Genomic DNA, 16,765 nt, shown 5'->3' with positions numbered 1-16,765 from the left:
TTTGCTGTTCAAAGTGACCTGTAAAAAGGGAATTTTTCACTCATCCTGAGCTGCCTCAGAGTTCGGTGGCATCTCTGGAGGGGTCACTGCCTCTTCCTCTGAGCTCTGTGGCACAGGGGGTGGGTGTGCTGCCCTGGAACTGAGCAAGAGCCTGTCCCCTCTCTCCCAGGCTGCAGACAGATTCCCTCAGACTTTTGTAGGCCAAATTCTGCCTCCAGATAGACAAGAAATTGCCAACTCCATCACTCTCACTGGCTCATCCTTCTCCCTGTTAGGTCACAATTATTGTGGCTCCTCCTGCAGGTTTAGTCCATAAAAAACAACCACAGCTCCCAAGAACTATCACAACCATCACAGTCTGACAGCAGATAAATTCAAACAGCACAGTAAATAATTTCCTTCCCAACCTGGGTTTTGCTGTTTTTTTCTTATTTTAATAAAAGCCTTTTGAAGTCGTTTGTATTCATGCCAAGTTTTTCATCGAAACTTATGTCCCTGCATCAAAATTTTCTGCTAATTTGTCAGATGAAAGGAGGGAAAGAAAGCACCAGGCTACTCAAAGTGCAGGATTCAGATAAGGTGAATCACCTGATGTTAGAAAAACAGAGGCAGAAAGAACAGACACAGCTCTGCCTGTGGGTTTGGCACTGACAGCTCCTGATCTCCCTCAGCAGCTCCTCGGAAGGGCAGGAGCTGTTCCTGGGAGAGGAGCTCTCCCCGCTGAGTTCCGAGGGAAATCCCTTTGCCCAGAGCCCTCCAGCTCCAGCCTGCACTGAGCAGGGCACAGATAAAGCAGCTTTAGGTGCTGGAGTTAAAAATGATGCCAGTGTCTCCTTGGAGGGGGACATGGCGTAGGCAAGGTTGGGCTGTCCTGTCCTGTCCTGGGAGCTGGGTGTTCACACAAAAAGCTGTATTTTATCTCTCTCCCCTCTCAAGAAATATTTTTATTTCTTTGTGCTGTACTAACAGGTCTTTTCTCTCCTTCCTCCCAGTCATTCCTCCCCCTGTCATCCACATTGAGAGCTACAGTGATGACTCCATAACTTTCAGCCTAAAAATGACCACAAATATCAAGGTAAGAGTTTTTCCCCTTCCATCTGAGCTGGGGAAGTGGTGAATAGTGGCTGGGAGAAGCTGTCTCCCACTGAAGCATTGCAATTACCAGTTATTGCGTGCCAAATCATTTCTTCCTGCTCCCAAACTGCCCCGGGGCTCTTAATTGGGATGGAAAATACAATGCAAGGACTGTCAGGGGTCTGACAGCAGCCCTGGTTCCCTGTGTGCATCAGCTGAGCTGATGGCTCTGTGTCCTTGGGCTTGACAGGTCAGTGGCTACGTGGTCAACATCTACTGGACATTTGATAGCCACAGGCAGGAAAAAAGGACTCTGGTCATAGAAGGGGAAAAGTCCATCCAAAAAGGTAAATTCTGCTCAAAATCGAAAGCTTTGCTTTGGTCAACACCAAGCAGAAGGATTGATGAGAGGTTATAGGATTGTTTTATTTCTTTTTTGCTGCTAGTAGTTCTGTTTAAACAATCCTGTTTAAATCTGGACAGGACAAAGCAGCAAATTCCCTGTTCTGAGGACCTGGAGATTTCAAGCAGATTTGGGATTTACCCCCAGAGCTGCACTAGTCCTTTCTCATGGGGTTTTGTTTGTTGTTCCATTTTAATCTGCCTAAGGGAGCAGAAACAGAACAAGGATTTCTCGGGCTTGCACACAACACATGTCCCTGTTAATCACATTTCTGGTTTGGGAAAATCTCAGTGTGGATGTGTGAAACCATCCAGGCACAGAAAAGCAAGGCTGGGTTGGATTCCAGATTCTCAGGTGCTTCTGTATAAAGGAAATTACTGCAAAGTCATGAGAGCACAGCCCAGGAGAGGCAGGCTCCTGTCTGTTTGTGATGCTGACCCTTCCCCTGTGCTCCCACCCTGCCCTAGCTGTGCCTCACCTAACAGTGCCCCTTTCTCTTCTCGCTCAGTGGCCAATCTGACAGCACACACCCCCTACGAAATTTCTGCTTGGGCTAAGACAGAGCTGGGGGACAGCCCTCTGTCCTTTGTGCACGTGGTGACCAGTGGCACAAGGCCCGTGTCCCCAAGCCTCAAGGCCAAGGCCATCAACCAGACGGCCGTGGAATGCAGCTGGACTGGCCCCAGGAATGTGGTAAGGCACCAACCCTTCCCTCAGAGCCACCCTGGGCTCCAGCTCAGAGCCTCAGAGCAGCACACAAACCCCTGAAAGCAGGAGAATTTGTTTGCATTGAATTCCAAAGCCCTGAAAATTTTGGGGATATTGAGCGAAAGAACCTCCTGCCTTTTAAACAGAAGCAAAGGCTGCTGGTCTGTTTGCTGCAGTGAGGAGTGGCTCAAACACAGACAGCACAATGCTCCAGCAGCCTTTGAATCAACTGCTGTCACCTGAGCCGAGCTCAGGGGGTTTGGGTTGGGAGTTCAAAGGGAAGTGGGCAGACTAAACTTGGGCCAGACAGAGGGAAAAGCAGGAAAAAGGGGCCAGAGGGAAAAGGGTCTTTGCTTCATCCCCTAAAACTGACAGCAAGTGGGAAATGGATTTGTAGAAAATTCTTAAAGTCTGACAGAAGTCTTTTTCCTAATTACAATAGATTATAAGTGTTTATTAACCTATCAACTTTTACCACACCATACTGTAAATACCTTAAAACCAATAATCTAAAATTACCCCTGGTAAATCCAACTACAGCACATCCTTCATAGTTCTATTTCTCCAAAGTATCCAATCTTATGTACAAAACCATCTTTTAAAACTTGTTTCTAGCTCCATTTCTCTCTCAGCAAAATCTGTTTCTAGTTCCATTTCTCTCCCAACAAGATCTTTTTCTAGCTCCATTTCTCTCTCAACAGTATCTGTCCTATTCCACAACATTTCTAAGTCAACATTTCTCCTAAGTTTTTAGTCTTATATATAAAACCATCCTTTAAAACTTGTTTCCAGCTCCATTTCTCTCTCAACAGTCTGTTTCTAGCTCCATTTCTCTCCCAACAATGTCTGTTTCCAGCTCCATTTCTCTCCCAACAATGTCTGTTTCCAGCTCCATTTCTCTCCCAACAATGTCTGTTTCTAGTTCCATTTCTCTCCCAACAATGTCTGTTTCTAGCTCCATTTCTCTCCCAACAATATCTGTTTCTAGCTCCATTTCTCTCCCAACAATATCTGTTTCTAGCTCCATTTCTCTCCCAACAATGTCTGTTTCTAGCTCCATTTCTCTCCCAACAATATCTGTTTCTAGTTCCATTTCTCTCCCAACAATGTCTGTTTCTAGTTCCATTTCTCTCCCAACAATATCTGTTTCTAGCTCCATTTCTCTCCCAACAATGTCTGTTTCTAGCTCCATTTCTCTCCCAACAATGTCTGTTTCTAGCTCCATTTCTCTCCCAACAATGTCTGTTTCTAGTTCCATTTCTCTCCCAACAATGTCTGTTTCTAGTTCCATTTCTCTCTCAACGATATCTATTTCTAGATATTCAATTTCTCTCCCAACCACATCCATCCTATCCCGTGACATTTCTGAGCCAACATTTCTTATCTCAAAGTTTACACACAGATACGCGCCACGTAAGCCTCCTGTCAGACTCGGAGAATTTCCTACAAATCCATTTCCCACAGCAGCCAGTGGATGCTGTGGGCTGTGCCAATCCCTGCCGCGCTTTTCCTCCTCAGATCTATGGAATTTTCTACGCCACGTCCTTCCTGGAGCTGTACAGGAGCCCCCACAACAGCACCACCAGCGCCCACAACGCCACGGTGCTGGTGCAGCGCGACGAGCAGTACCTGTTCCTGGTGGGCTCCCCTCCTCCTCTGCCCCCTGCCCTTCCCCTGGCTCCCCCAGGACACTGCCCTGACCTCCGTGCCTCCCTCCCAGGTGCGGGTGGTGTCTCCCTACCAAGGGCCCCCCTCTGACTCCGTGGTGGTGAAGATGATACCGGATAACCGGCTGCCGCCGCGCCACCTGCACGCCGTGCGCACCGGCAAGACCTTCGCCGTCATCAAGTGGGAATCGCCCTACGACTCACCCGACCAGGACATGGTAACCCCTCACAGAGCCTCCTCCTGGCCCTGTGCACACAAAATCCTGCCCCAAACGCAGAGCCTCGCCTTTCTGCTGCTGGAGAAAGCCTGAGGTCAGGTCTATGCTCCGCATAAAATCGTCGTCAAAGCGCGGACGCCTCCGACGTCTTGGTTTCCTCCCAGCTCAGGAGTGTAACATTTAAAAAGAGCCAGGTCTGGGATATCTGTGGCTGTCCAATCTAAAAACAGCCCTGGGCATGTTCCAAAACACCTTTCTGGGCTTTGGCTCTGCCCGGGAGGGTAAGGCTGGGCTGGGGCAGCCTCCTGCCTCAACAAAGCCCAGTTCTGTTCTCTGCCACGCTGGAATACGCTCAGGTCTCGCTCCATTGGAGGCCAGTCATTTTCTCAGCAAGCTTTCCCCTCCCATTCTGCTCCAGAGACTTTAACAGCAAAGCTTTGGAGGTATAAACCTTCCCAGCAGAGCTGGAAACTCTGACAGGGCTGGGGGTTGCATTGCATCCTTGTGATTCACCGAGAAATACAACCTGAGCTTTTCCTCCTGCTCTCATCTGTTCCACTATCTGCATGTTCTGTATCAGTGAATGCTGATTTTCTGTATCAGTAATTTTCTGTATCAGTGAATGCTGATTTTCTGTATCAGTAAATGCTGATTATGGGCAGAGATCCAGACAGAGGCTTGGAATTTTGCTCCCCAGGCTTTCTGTAAAGCTCAGCCTTGGTTTAGAGCAAATTTTACCTGCCCTGTCTAATGTCCTACACTGTTTAGCTGAAATTCTGCAGGAAAATTAGATTTTTTTCCATCCATTTCCTCTCCCTCCAGCTCTATGCCGTGGCAGTTAAAGATTTGGTGAGGAAAACAGATAAAATCTACAAAGTGAAAAGCCGGAACAGCACGGTGGAGTACACCATAAGGAAACTGGAGCCAGGAGGGAAATACCACGTGATTGTCCAGCTGGGAAACATGAGCAAGGAATCCAGCATGAAGATCAACACAGGTGAGGGACACACCACCCATCCTGAGCTGCCTGGAGGCTGCAGGAATGTTCCTGCAGCTCTTGGCCCTCTCCCACAGGCAGAGCCCAGTTTTGGGAGGCCTCCCAGGGGAGGTGGTTACACCCCAAACAACAGCAGTGGAGAGGGAGCTTCTCAAGTGGTACCCAGTGTTTTCCTCCTGGTCAATGGAGAGGGGAAAGACACAGTTGGGCTGTGTACACATCATCAAGTACCATCACAGCCCTCCCAGTGAGAAATTCCTCCTGCAGCCTCTCCTCCAGCACATCCCTTTTCCAAGCAGAGCATTGTGCTGATCCCTAGAAAACCCCACTAGCTTTCAGAATTTACTCCATTGGTGTAAGAGGAAAGTGCCACCAGTGTTACAACCTCACCTGCTGCCACTTTTTCCCATTTGCAGTCCCCCTGTCTGCACCAGATGCCTTAAAAATCATCACTGAGAACGACCATATTCTGCTTTTCTGGAAGAGTTTGGCCCTGAAGGAAAGCAATTTCAATGAAAGCCGGGTAAGTTTTGCTGTGCCTGCTGTCCTACAGAAAATCCTGGAGCAGAGTCAGTGCAAGGCTCCTTTCACAGGCTCTGAAATCCATCCTGTCCTTGGTGAGCCCTCTAGAAGGGCTCACTAAAATTCATGTCATGGCTGAGGCTCTGAAGCTGATAGATCCAATCAGTCACCTTTAGGAACATAATTAGCCAGCTAGAAAAGGACAATTGTCCCCTGTGTGAAAGGACTGGGAGGAGGACACTGCCCTGCCATGCCAGGAAGTCTGAAAGTTGTTTCAGACTTGGATAGAAAATCTGTCAAGAAAAATGACAGGGAGAAAGCTGCACCAAGAAAATCTTCACCCTCCTGACTCTGTGTTTGGTGGGCTGGGGTGGGTGCTAAGGACAGAGGTGACCAGACAAACCCAACCAGAGTCATCAAGGTTGGAAAACTCTCCAAGATTGGGTCCAAGCTCTGCCCAATCCCCTCCTTGCCCCCAGCCCAGAGCACTGAGTGCCACCTCCAGTTGTTGAACACCCCCAGGCATGGGGACTCCAAACCTCCCTGGGCAGCCCTTCCAATGTTGACCAACCCTTTTAATGAAGAAATCCTTCCTGATGTCCAGCCTGAGCCTCCCCTGGCACAGCTCGAGGCCGTGTCCTCTCATCCTGTCCCTTGGTGGCAGAGAAATCTCTCCTCCCTGAACTGGCCAAGGTCAGTGCACGCCAGCAGGGCTTCCTGGAGGAGGCTCCACCTTGCTCCCTCCCAGCTGACAGCCCAGAAGGGTTCACCAAAGCCAGATCCAGGAGGAAAACCAAATTTCCAAGCCCCTTTGGAAGGAGCAATCCCTCCCTCTGCAGCTGAGTGACTCGGGGTTTGTGTTTCCCCCAGGGCTACGAGATCCACATGTTTGACAGCTTGATGAACATCACAGCCTACCTGGGCAACACCACAGAGAACTTCTTCAAGGTGTCCAACCTGAAGATGGGCCACAACTACTCGTTCAGCGTGCAGGCACGGTGCCTGTACGGGGGGCAGATGTGTGGGGAGCCAGCCACGCTTCTCTACGACGAGCTGGGAACAGGTCAGTCCCTATTCCCTCCTCATCCTCCTTAAAAAACACTCAGGGAAGCCTCAAAAATTCCTGAGGGAGGTGCTGCCCTGTTCTTCTAAGCTCTTGTAAGCCTTCTTGTGTTTATGTTCTTGTAGTGGAGTTTCTTTTGCGCTTTTCTGTAAATAATTTTTGTTTTTACCATTCCTCTCTGGAGGAGGAGAAATGTGATGGACTGTTGGTTTGGAGAGGTGGGAATTTCATCCTCCAGTCTGTCACAGACATATTTTATGAAAAATCCTTTCGTTAGGATCTTTTCTCCTGAAGCTCCTGAGGAGCTTCACCTTCCCCATGTTTTGCTGCTTTGGAATGTGATCTGGAGGATTGTTTACCAGCATGTGAAATTGTTTTCACTCAATGACCAATGACAGCCCCACCTGTGTCGAGGCTGTGAGCAGCCACAAGATTTTATTATCATTCCTTTCTATTCCTTGCCAGCCTTCTGATGAAATCCTTTCTATTCTTTTAGTATAGTCTTAATATATAATTTTCAATATAATATATATCATAAGATAATAAATATAATATATATCATAAAATAATATAATATATATCATAAAATAATAAACTTCTGAAACATGGAGTCAAGATTCTCATCTCTTCCCTCATCCTGGGACCCCTGGAACACCACCACACCAATCTACTGTCACAACTGAAAATCTATAAAAACTGGAGGCAGGAACTGAACTTCCCTTCTTTTCCCCTCTCCTCACCTTGCAGTTCCAGCGCCTGTGTTGTTTTATTTCGTGCCCAGGGATGTGCTAAAACAGCCCTTGTGTCCCTCCCTCCCCAGGTAAAGACCCCTCAGCCACCAGGTCGGGCCAGGCCACGGACGTGGCTGCCATCGTGGTGCCCGTGCTGTTCCTGCTGCTGGTGACCCTGGGCATTGGCTTTGTGGTGCTCTACATGAGGCACAGGAGGCTCCAGAGCAGCTTCACCGCCTTCGCCAACAGCCACTACAGCTCGCGCCTGGGCTCGGCCATCTTCTCCTCGGGGGATGATCTGGGTACGTGGCCCCTGGTGGCACCTGGTGGCACCTGGGGACAGCGCTGGGGCTGTGACATCGGGGCAAGAATTCGTTCTTGATCTTGGTTTGGGCCACTCTGGCAGCACGGTCTCGATGGGTTTGATCTCAGAGTGCAAATCACCAGAGTCATTAAATTTGGAAAAGATCTTCAAGATCAAGTCCAAGTGCCAAATTCTTCCCAACCAAATATTCTTATCACATGAAACCCCTCCTTCCAATGTAAATCACTCAAAAACACACTGAGGATGTGAAATCAGGGCAAGAATTATTTCTTTTATCATGGTTTGGGCCACTCTGGCATCACAATCTCTATGGATTTGATCTCAGAGTGCAAATCACAGAATTACAGGGTTGTTACACTTGGAAAAGGTCTTCAAGATCATCAAGTGCCAAAAGTTTTCCCAACCAAATGTTTTTATCAAATTAAACCTCTTTTTAGATGCAAATTGCTTAAAACCACACTGAGGATGTGAAATCAGGGCAAGAATTCATTCTTAACTTGGTTTGGGCCACTGGCAGCACAGTCTCTATGGGTCTGATCTCAGAGTGCAAATCACCAGAGTCATTAAATTTGGAAAAGATCTTCAAGATCAAGTCCAAGTGCCAAATTCTTCCCAACCAAACATTTTTATCAGATTAAACCTCTCCTTCCAATGCAAATCACTCAAAAACACACTAAGGATGTGAAATCAGGGCAAGAATTATTTCTTTTATCACGGTTTGGGCCACTCTGGCATCACAATCTCTATGGATTTGAGCTAAGACTGCAAATCACAGAATCACAGAATAGTTAAGGTTGCACAGACCTATAAGACCATCAAGTCCAACCGCCAAAACTTTTCCCAACCAAACATTTTTATCACATTAAACCTCTCCTTCCAATGTAAATCACTTAAAAACACACTGAGGATGTGAAATCAGGGCAAGAATTCATTCTTTTATCACAGTTTGGGCCACTGGCAGCACAGTCTCGATGGGTTTGATCTCAGAGTGCAAATCACAGAATTACAGAGTTGTTAAACTTGGAAAAGATCTTCAAGTCCAAGTGCCAACATTTTTACCAACAAAATATTCTTATCACATGAAACCCCTCCTTCCAATTAAATCACTTAAAAACACACTGAGGATGTGAAATCAAGGCAAGAATGAATTATTTTGTCATGGTTTGGGCCCCTCTGGCAGCACAATCTCTATGGATGTGATCTCAGAGTGCAAATCACAGAGTTGTCAAACTTGGAAAAGATCTTCAAGTCCAAACAGCGAAACTTTTCCCAACCAAACATTTTTATCACATTAAACCTCTCCTTCCAATGCAAATCACTCAAAAACACACTAAGGATGTGAAATCAGGGCAAGAATTATTTCTTTTATCATGGTTTGGGCCACTCTGGCATCACAATCTCTATGGATGTGATCTCAGAGTGCAAATCACAGAATCACAGAATAGTTAAGGTTGCACAGACCTGTAGGACCATCAAGTCCCTCTGGCATCACAATCTCTATGGATGTGATCTCAGAGTGCAAATCACAGAATCACAGAATAGTTAAGGTTGCACAGACCTGTAGGACCATCAAGTCCAACCACGGAAACTTTTCCCAACCAAACATTTTTATCACATTAAACCTCTCCTTCCAAGGTAAATCACTTAAAAACACTGAGGATGTGAAATCAAGGCAAGAATTAATTCATTATCCCAGTCTGAGCCACTCTGGCATCACAACCTCTGTGGATTTACCCTCAGAGTACAAATCACAGAATTATGGGGTTGTTAAACTTGAAAAAGACCTTCAAGACCATCAAGTCCCAACTGCCCAAAGTTTTCCCCACCAATATTTTTATCGAAGTAAACTCCTCCTTCCAATGTAAATCCCTTAAAACCAGATTTTAAAGTGCTGAGGATAAACCCCAGATGTTTTTAGTGCCCCTAACAGCTCTGTTTTGGGTTTGTTTTGCAGGAGATGAGGACGATGAAGCCCCAATGATAACTGGATTTTCAGACGACGTCCCCATGGTCATCGCCTGAAGCTCATTTCTGACTGTACAAAACCAAATGGTGTAAATATTTTATTTGATAAAAATAGTCGATTGTTTATTTTAAAAATGCACTTTGAGTTGCAATACGTTATTTTTATATGGGCCAAAAAAAAAAAAAAGAAAAAAATAATAATAATAATTTTAAGAATACACTTTGTAGTAATCAACTGTGAATTGCAGACTAGGTTGGTTGAGTAAGAAATTGCTTTGATTTAACATTAATTTAGTCTTACAAGGCTATGCTTGCTGGGCATGCTTTTAAGTCTGTGAGATATTTTCCGTTGACTAAATTGGCTACTCATTTTATTTTTCTAAGACGAGAATAAATTTATTTAAAAAAAAATAAAAATTCAGGAGATTATATATGTAGAGAGAGATAATATAGTCCCTGAAGGTTTTGCTTTTACTTTAGGACAAAAAAAAAAAAAAAATTAATTCTTTGGACTTTGTTTTATATGAAAGTATTTTTGTTGTGTTAATTTATTGGGAAATCTGCTGAGGAACAGATTTCCAGAGTCGTCAGACATTGTACACATTCTTGTGTAGAACATGTGCCACTTTATCTTGCAGGGCAGTCCTATCTTGGCATCCCCATCACTGTCCTTGCCACGATAATAAAATCCCTCATTTTCACTGAGTTTTTCTCCCTTTTAAAGACCCAATCTTTGAGCAATCCTAAAGTACAGCAGCACCTTTTTTTTAGGGGTGACTTTTCGCTTCCTGCTGCTGTGGGAAGTCAGAAATATCCCCAGACCACGATGTGCTGCCCAAACCCCTCCTGCTGCTGCCCCTGCCCATCACACGGGGCTTAATTAATCTGGAGCTTACAACCACCACATCACTGGAACAAAAAAATTGCCACTTGCACCTTAAAACTCATTTTCCAGGTATTTTTAGGATACCACTCCCCCGTGGAGCTTCCCTCAGATGCCAGCACGGTGGTGGGATGGAAGGGGGAACCTCCAGTGTGTGCAAATCCACATTTTCCACACTCACCCAGAGCAGCAATCACTGAAAATTTAAATCAATTTGGCCCACAGCAGGGACTTGATGCTCCCTGATCAGGATTTCCTAAAAGCAGCTGTAGTTTTACCTACAGCATTGGAAATAATATAAATACACACACAAACACACACATCCATGTTCTTTTCTCATCTCCCATTCCCAGCAGACACAATACTGGCTGCAGAGCCAAATGCAAAGAGTCTGCTTGCCACCCCCTTTGGAGCTTTGATTTTTGTGACAGCAAAATGTGAATTTCACCAAAAAAAAAAAAAATGTGAACCTCACCACTACCTGCCAACCCAGGGGCACGACAGGAGAGGATGTTCAGGGCTCTCCCCTGGCCGTGCTCGATATATGCAAAACTTCTCACCAGGAAATGCAGCACACTGTCTTGTCACACTGTTTTTGTGAAAAACAAAGGTATTTTTGCTGTGTAAATCAAGTTATAATTGCAGTCTTCCTACAGATGAAACGAGAGAGGCCGACTATGTTTTGATACGTGACTGATCCGTTTAATTTCACAATAGAAAAATGTATTTAAAAAAAAAAAAAAAGTTGGAGCCTGGATGGTTTGATACTCTAGAGAAATAGTGACTCTATTTTCAATTACTGCTGGTGGCATTCCCGGTGACAGATTTTTGTCCTCCCCACCAAAGCTGGGACCAAACTAGAATCAGATTTTTATAAGTAGCAGCAAGCTCGCAGAGTTGCAATATTTTTACCTGTCAGTGGATCAGGTGCTGTTCAGGAGTTGAACTTTTGAGGAAAATCAACCCAGTCCACACAGCTCAGTTTGCCTGGAGTTACAGAGAGACCAGACTGCCCCAGGGGCTGAACCAGCCTCAAAAACATAAATCACAAGATTTTATGCAGGAGAGGAAGCCTAAAAGCAGGGATAAGGAGTATTTAACCCCTTCTTTATAAAGTAAAATTTTTTAGGACAGGTAACTGAAAATCACAATGTAGCACCCCAAAATCTGGTGCCTCTCTGGGGAGGGTTAGGAGTGGTTAAATTCTGACTTTTTACTTGCCCAGGGTAAATCCTGCTGCAGTAAAATGAGCAGAATTTGAGTCTAGCCCATCCCTGCCTCGCCAGGTGCCCAGGGGGACCCTTGCAACCACTTTATATCCTGCAGAAATCCCTTGGCTGGAGATTTCCAAGCATCCCCTGGGGGACAGGTCACTCCTGAAAGGCTCCTGGCTCGGGGACACTCGTGCAGAGCAAAGCATTTTGTACCCAAAGCCAGCACTCTTGGTTAAATCTAACTCCCAAACACAGCGTGGGCAGAGCAGAGCCCTCTGTGGAGCCACCCAGGGGTTTGGGGACACTGCACAGCCCTTGTGGGGACAGCACTGCCACTCAGAGCTGTCCCCAGCCCTCCCTTGCACTGCAAAAATCACCACTGTGCTCTCAGCAAAGCAACTTTCACAGGGCTAAGTGTGTTTTATATGTAGAGGTAGTCTGGGCTCCAGGTGGGGAGTAAGTGATGCAGTTCTGGGGTAAATTGTATATTTTTATGAACTTTTGAAGCACGGAATCGTGTTCACAGAGACATGCAGGGGGTGGGAGGGTTCTGCTGTAAATATGGGACCTGGATGTGGATGTATATTTTGTTCTGGTTTTGTTCTCAGTAGCTTTGTGTGACGTGACACGAGACTTGCTACCCTAAATTTCGGGAGGTGATTTGAGTCTGCTTTAAAGGAACCCAGTAAAATGTTTGGATCTGTATGGAGAACAAAAAAGGGTATGGGAAATGCCCTGGTTAGGAGGAACTTGCACCAGTTAATTTGTGTTTGCACCCGTTTCAGAGGCCCATGAGCACTCTCAAGTCCATTTGAACAAAAGACTAAGGTTGAACACAAAAATCTGTTGAGGTTTTGGACCGTGAGGCTTCTTTGGCTTTTGTGAGGTTCTCTTTTTTGTGCTGGGGGTTTGGTTTTTACAAGAAAGGACAAGGAGGTACCATTTCCTGGGCTGGAGACCTGTTAAAGGTCAATAAAAAACTCTTTTCAGTCTGATAAACCCCATCTGGGTGTTGCCAGCCTGTAAAATCTGAACCCAGCAAGAGCAGAGCCCACGCAGGAAGCAGCTGGAGCAGGAGCTTCCAGCCCCTCTGGGGTTTGGCCAAGGGCCTGAGCCCCAGGAAAACTGCAGGAGGATCTCAGAGAGGGGTGAAATTTGGGGAGAAAACCCCTGCCTGCAGGTATTTCATGTGCAGAAGAGCCAGCTCTCCCTGCCCTAACCTGCTCCAGGTGCTCCCACCTGGACTCAGCCTTAGGGGAGAGCTCAGCCCTGGGAAAAGCCACTTTTCCTTGGACACAGGTCAGGTTCTGGAGAGGTTTGGGAGCTCAGAGGCAGCTGGGAAGGGGAGGGAAGAGCAGACAGGCAGAGCTGGCTGCCAGCATCCACATCTTGTGGCCTCGTGGCCAAAGGAGCTTTGTGTTTGGTGGGCACCTTGGTGGGCACCAGGTTCTTTCACTCCTCCTGTTCCCAGAGTCCCCAAAACCCCCAAATTCCCCAGCAGGGACCTCCCAGCTGAGCCAAGGGAGCCCTTCCTGAGCACAATTCCCATTCCTGGCAGGGCAGAGCTCCGTGGGAGCACTCTTGGAATCAGAGTATTTAATGACAAACTTCACCTGCTCGCCGATGGAAAAGCAAAATGCCATTTTTTTCAGCAAAATAAAAATAACAGCTTTCAAGTCTCCTTCAAATGGACTTGAGAAGGGAAATGGTGCAATAACTCAGCTGCTCTTGGACCCCAAGAGCATCTCTGCTCCTGGAAATAGCTGCAACATTCTAATTAATCCTTCCAAGCCTGCATCAGTCCACAAGCAGCCAGCCTCTAATAGAGGTAGTGTCACCTTTGAATCAGGTTCCTTAAGTGAAGTTTAATGTTGTACTATTTGAATTGCTACTCTGTGTCCTTTATTTGTTTGGCTGTTTGTTGGGTTTTCTTTTTTTCATTCATTGATTTCTGCTATGTATTATTGCACAGTTTTGAAGGAATTTTTGTCTGTCCATTTTTTTTTCTTCCCACTTAATGATAATAATAAAAAAATGGATTGGGTAAACAAATCAGTTTCTGGGCTCTGAAATTGTTATCCAGCCTCTGTGTGCCTCGTGCAGGAAAAAGGAGATTTTTTTCTGAACACAATTTTGCTTTACAAAATCTAACAGCAATACAGAATCATTGAATGGTTTGGGTTGGAAAGGACATTAAAGATAATTTAATTTCTACCCCCTGCCATGGGCAGAGACACCTTCCACTATCCCAGGCTGCTCCAAGTCCCATCCAACCTGGCCTTGGGCACTTCCAGGGATGCAGGGGCAGCCACAGCTGCTCTGGGCACCCTGTGCCAGGGCTGCCCACCCTCTCAGGGAGGAATTTCTCCCTGATATCCAACCCAGGGCTGCCCACCCTCAGAGGGAGGAATTTCTCCCTGATATCCAACCCAACCCAACCCTGCCCTGGGTCAGTCTGAAGCCGTTCCCATCCCATCAGTGCTCCTGATCAAACAGCAGGACAGGACAAGGGCAGGGAGAATCAGGAGGATTGAGCTTGGTGCAGCTCCTGGGAGGTGCCACCCTCCTTCCTAAGGCAGTCACGTCTGCCTGTCCCTTCCCTCAAGGTCACAAAAGCCATTCCCAACCTGTCCGAGCTTCACCTCCACGCTTGCACAGCTCCACCTCAGGGGTTCTTTTCCGTGCTTCAAACCCATTTCCAGGACCCCACACCTGGGCAGGATTTCTGCTGGCAGGGGAGGTGATGAGCAGGCAGCAGCCTCCTCACACATCCTCATTTCCCAGCCCAGGTAATTGGAAAGGCAATGTGTGATCGTGGTGGACATAATTGAGGCGTGTGAGCACCTTAAGTGTTGCACTTCATTAACGTTTAGCTTCAGGCAATGTTAACAAACAGTTCCTTCCTCCCTGGTCCTGAACGAAGCTGATTTTTGTTCCCTAGTGCTGCTGGAACGGATTGTTCCCCCCAGGAGGTACAAGGAGCTCCACCTCATTCCCAGGCTCCTGCTCTCTGCTGGAGGAACTGATGTCACTCTGTAGCCTCAGTGCTGCCACTGAGAAAACGTTATTGGAATAAAAGTTTGTCAAATCTCCCAGAAAAACCCGCAGGTTTCTGTGGATAGGGAAGATTTCCACCCTAAGCCTTCACCACAGCAAGTTCTGACAACATTTTTTCCCCACTATGAGAAGAACCCACCAGAGAGGAAGATTGCAGCTCCTGGAGGAGCTTTGGATGGAGCACAAGGCACAAACCCATCCCAGCTGCTCTGGGCACCCTGTGCCAGGGCTGCCCACCCTCTCAGGGAGGAATTTCTCCCTGATATCCAATCCAGGGCTGCCCACCCTCTCAGGGAGGAATTTCTCCCTGACATCCAACCCAACCCTGCCCTGGGTCAGTCTGAAGCCGCTCCCATCCCATCAGTGCTCCTGATCAAACAGCAGGGACAGGACAAGGGTAGGGAGAATCAGGAGGATTGAGAGCTGGATCCCCTCACTCTGCCACTCCAGAAAATTCACCTCTTTCCCCTTGACAACATCAGGGGCTGCATCCTGCAACCACAGGGAGAGGAAGGTGTGGATCCTGCCTTCAGGAGCGAGAAAACCAGGTGGAAACACAACAAAAAATCCCTTCCCACCACGGGTTAAGCTTTGCACAGAACTGATGGGCTCTGATGTTGAGAGGAGCTGAAGTTCTGGCTCACTGCTCCCCCTCTGAGCAAGCATTCCCAGTGCCAGACTCCTGAAGGATTGTTTAGCCTTTCTCAGCTGGGAAGATGAAACAACTGAGGGTATTTCACAGCAGAGCTCAAGCTGGATTTTGGGATGGAGGAGCCAAGAGCTCCCAGATAGCCCAGCTGAAGGAAGGAAGGAAGGAAGCAAGAGAAGGTCTGTGGGAAGGAAAGATTCATGCTAACCATCAACATCTTGGCTCCTACCACAAACCTCCCAACCTGCCAAGTGTGGGATGCAAGAAAAATGGCATCTTCCAGGAGGTGAGGTTTATTTCTTTCCTGTAAATTCCAGGCACCCAGAAGCACACAAGCTCAAACTCTCAGAGCTGGGCTGACGTCATGCCTGAAGATTTTCTCTCCCCTGGCTCTGCAGACCTGGGATTGATTTAGGGAGCAGACCTGACCTCTTATTTTTCAGAGCACCTGCGTGGGGCTGTGCTGGAAAGAATCCCAGGGTGATGGAGGGTCATAAAAAAGGAACCAGACAGCAGTCTGGGAAAGGACAGGCACTCAGTGAGCAGGAGGTCATGAAATCCATCCTGAAGCAATGACCTGACACTGGCTGCACAGGGGGGGATTGTTTTAGAGTGGAGGACCTGAGGCAGAGGTGGACAAGAAGTGACATTCACGTCACCAAGCCTCTCATCTCCAGGCTGGCCTGGCCAAAAGAGAAGAGTTATTCTCCCTGGAGTTTCTGTAGCCAAGGAGGAATTTGGAACCTGAATGGAGGTTTGGGGCTTGAGTGAGCCCTTCTCAATCATTTTTGAGCCCTGGGAGAATGGCTGCCTGTGCATTCTGTATCTCCCCAAGCCTGAGAGAGATCCCAAAGGGTTACAAGATGATGGAGAAGAGGCTGGAGGCTCCTCCTGGCCTGGGCTCTGTGTGACAGCAGCAGGATTCATCCCTGCCCAAGCAGAGGGGGTCACTCCAGGCCTCATCTGCAGCCAAGCTGAGGCCCAGCAGTTCAGAGAGTGCTTCCCTCATCCCAAAATAGGTCAGACTCTCTTTGCTATAACGGGAACTCAACGGCGACTGCCTCACGCCGAGCCCTGGGACTGTGAGACACCACAGCCTACGTGAAACGAATCCCAAAGCCCAGATCTGGGTGAGAACATCCCCCCTGCAGCCAGGCAGCTCCTGAAGCACACACACCCTGCAGGCTGCAGACGAGCCCTGGCCAAACTTCTCCTCTTTGTCAGCACCCCTGCCCCAGCTCCAGAGGAGAGCAGAGTCACAGCTCCCCTCCCAACACCCCCCCTGCTCC

General features: G+C 47.4%; 1 protein-coding gene across 2 annotated transcripts in view; it reads left to right on the top strand.

Moving 5' to 3' along the window:
- Nucleotides 1–9,812, top strand: part of SORL1 (sortilin related receptor 1) — a 53,447-nt gene extending 43,635 nt beyond the window's left edge. For both annotated transcript variants that reach the window (XM_050983664.1, XM_050983663.1), the window contains exons 39-48: nt 993–1,075; nt 1,325–1,421; nt 1,986–2,170; nt 3,704–3,823; nt 3,906–4,070; nt 4,893–5,067; nt 5,484–5,590; nt 6,460–6,652; nt 7,473–7,685; nt 9,663–9,812. In XM_050983664.1, coding sequence (XP_050839621.1) covers nt 993–1,075; nt 1,325–1,421; nt 1,986–2,170; nt 3,704–3,823; nt 3,906–4,070; nt 4,893–5,067; nt 5,484–5,590; nt 6,460–6,652; nt 7,473–7,685; nt 9,663–9,730 — 1,406 coding nt within the window. In that variant the 3' untranslated portion in view covers nt 9,731–9,812. The remainder of the gene's footprint in view (nt 1–992; nt 1,076–1,324; nt 1,422–1,985; nt 2,171–3,703; nt 3,824–3,905; nt 4,071–4,892; nt 5,068–5,483; nt 5,591–6,459; nt 6,653–7,472; nt 7,686–9,662) is intronic.
- The last annotated feature ends 6,953 nt before the right edge of the window (nt 9,813–16,765 follow it).

The sequence above is a fragment of the Serinus canaria genome, chromosome 24 (genome assembly GCF_022539315.1).
Source record: "Serinus canaria isolate serCan28SL12 chromosome 24, serCan2020, whole genome shotgun sequence".
Classification (NCBI taxonomy): Eukaryota; Metazoa; Chordata; class Aves; order Passeriformes; family Fringillidae; genus Serinus; species Serinus canaria.
The sequence above is the reverse complement of the archived record's forward strand: the minus strand, read 5'-3'. Positions and strand labels throughout refer to the sequence as shown.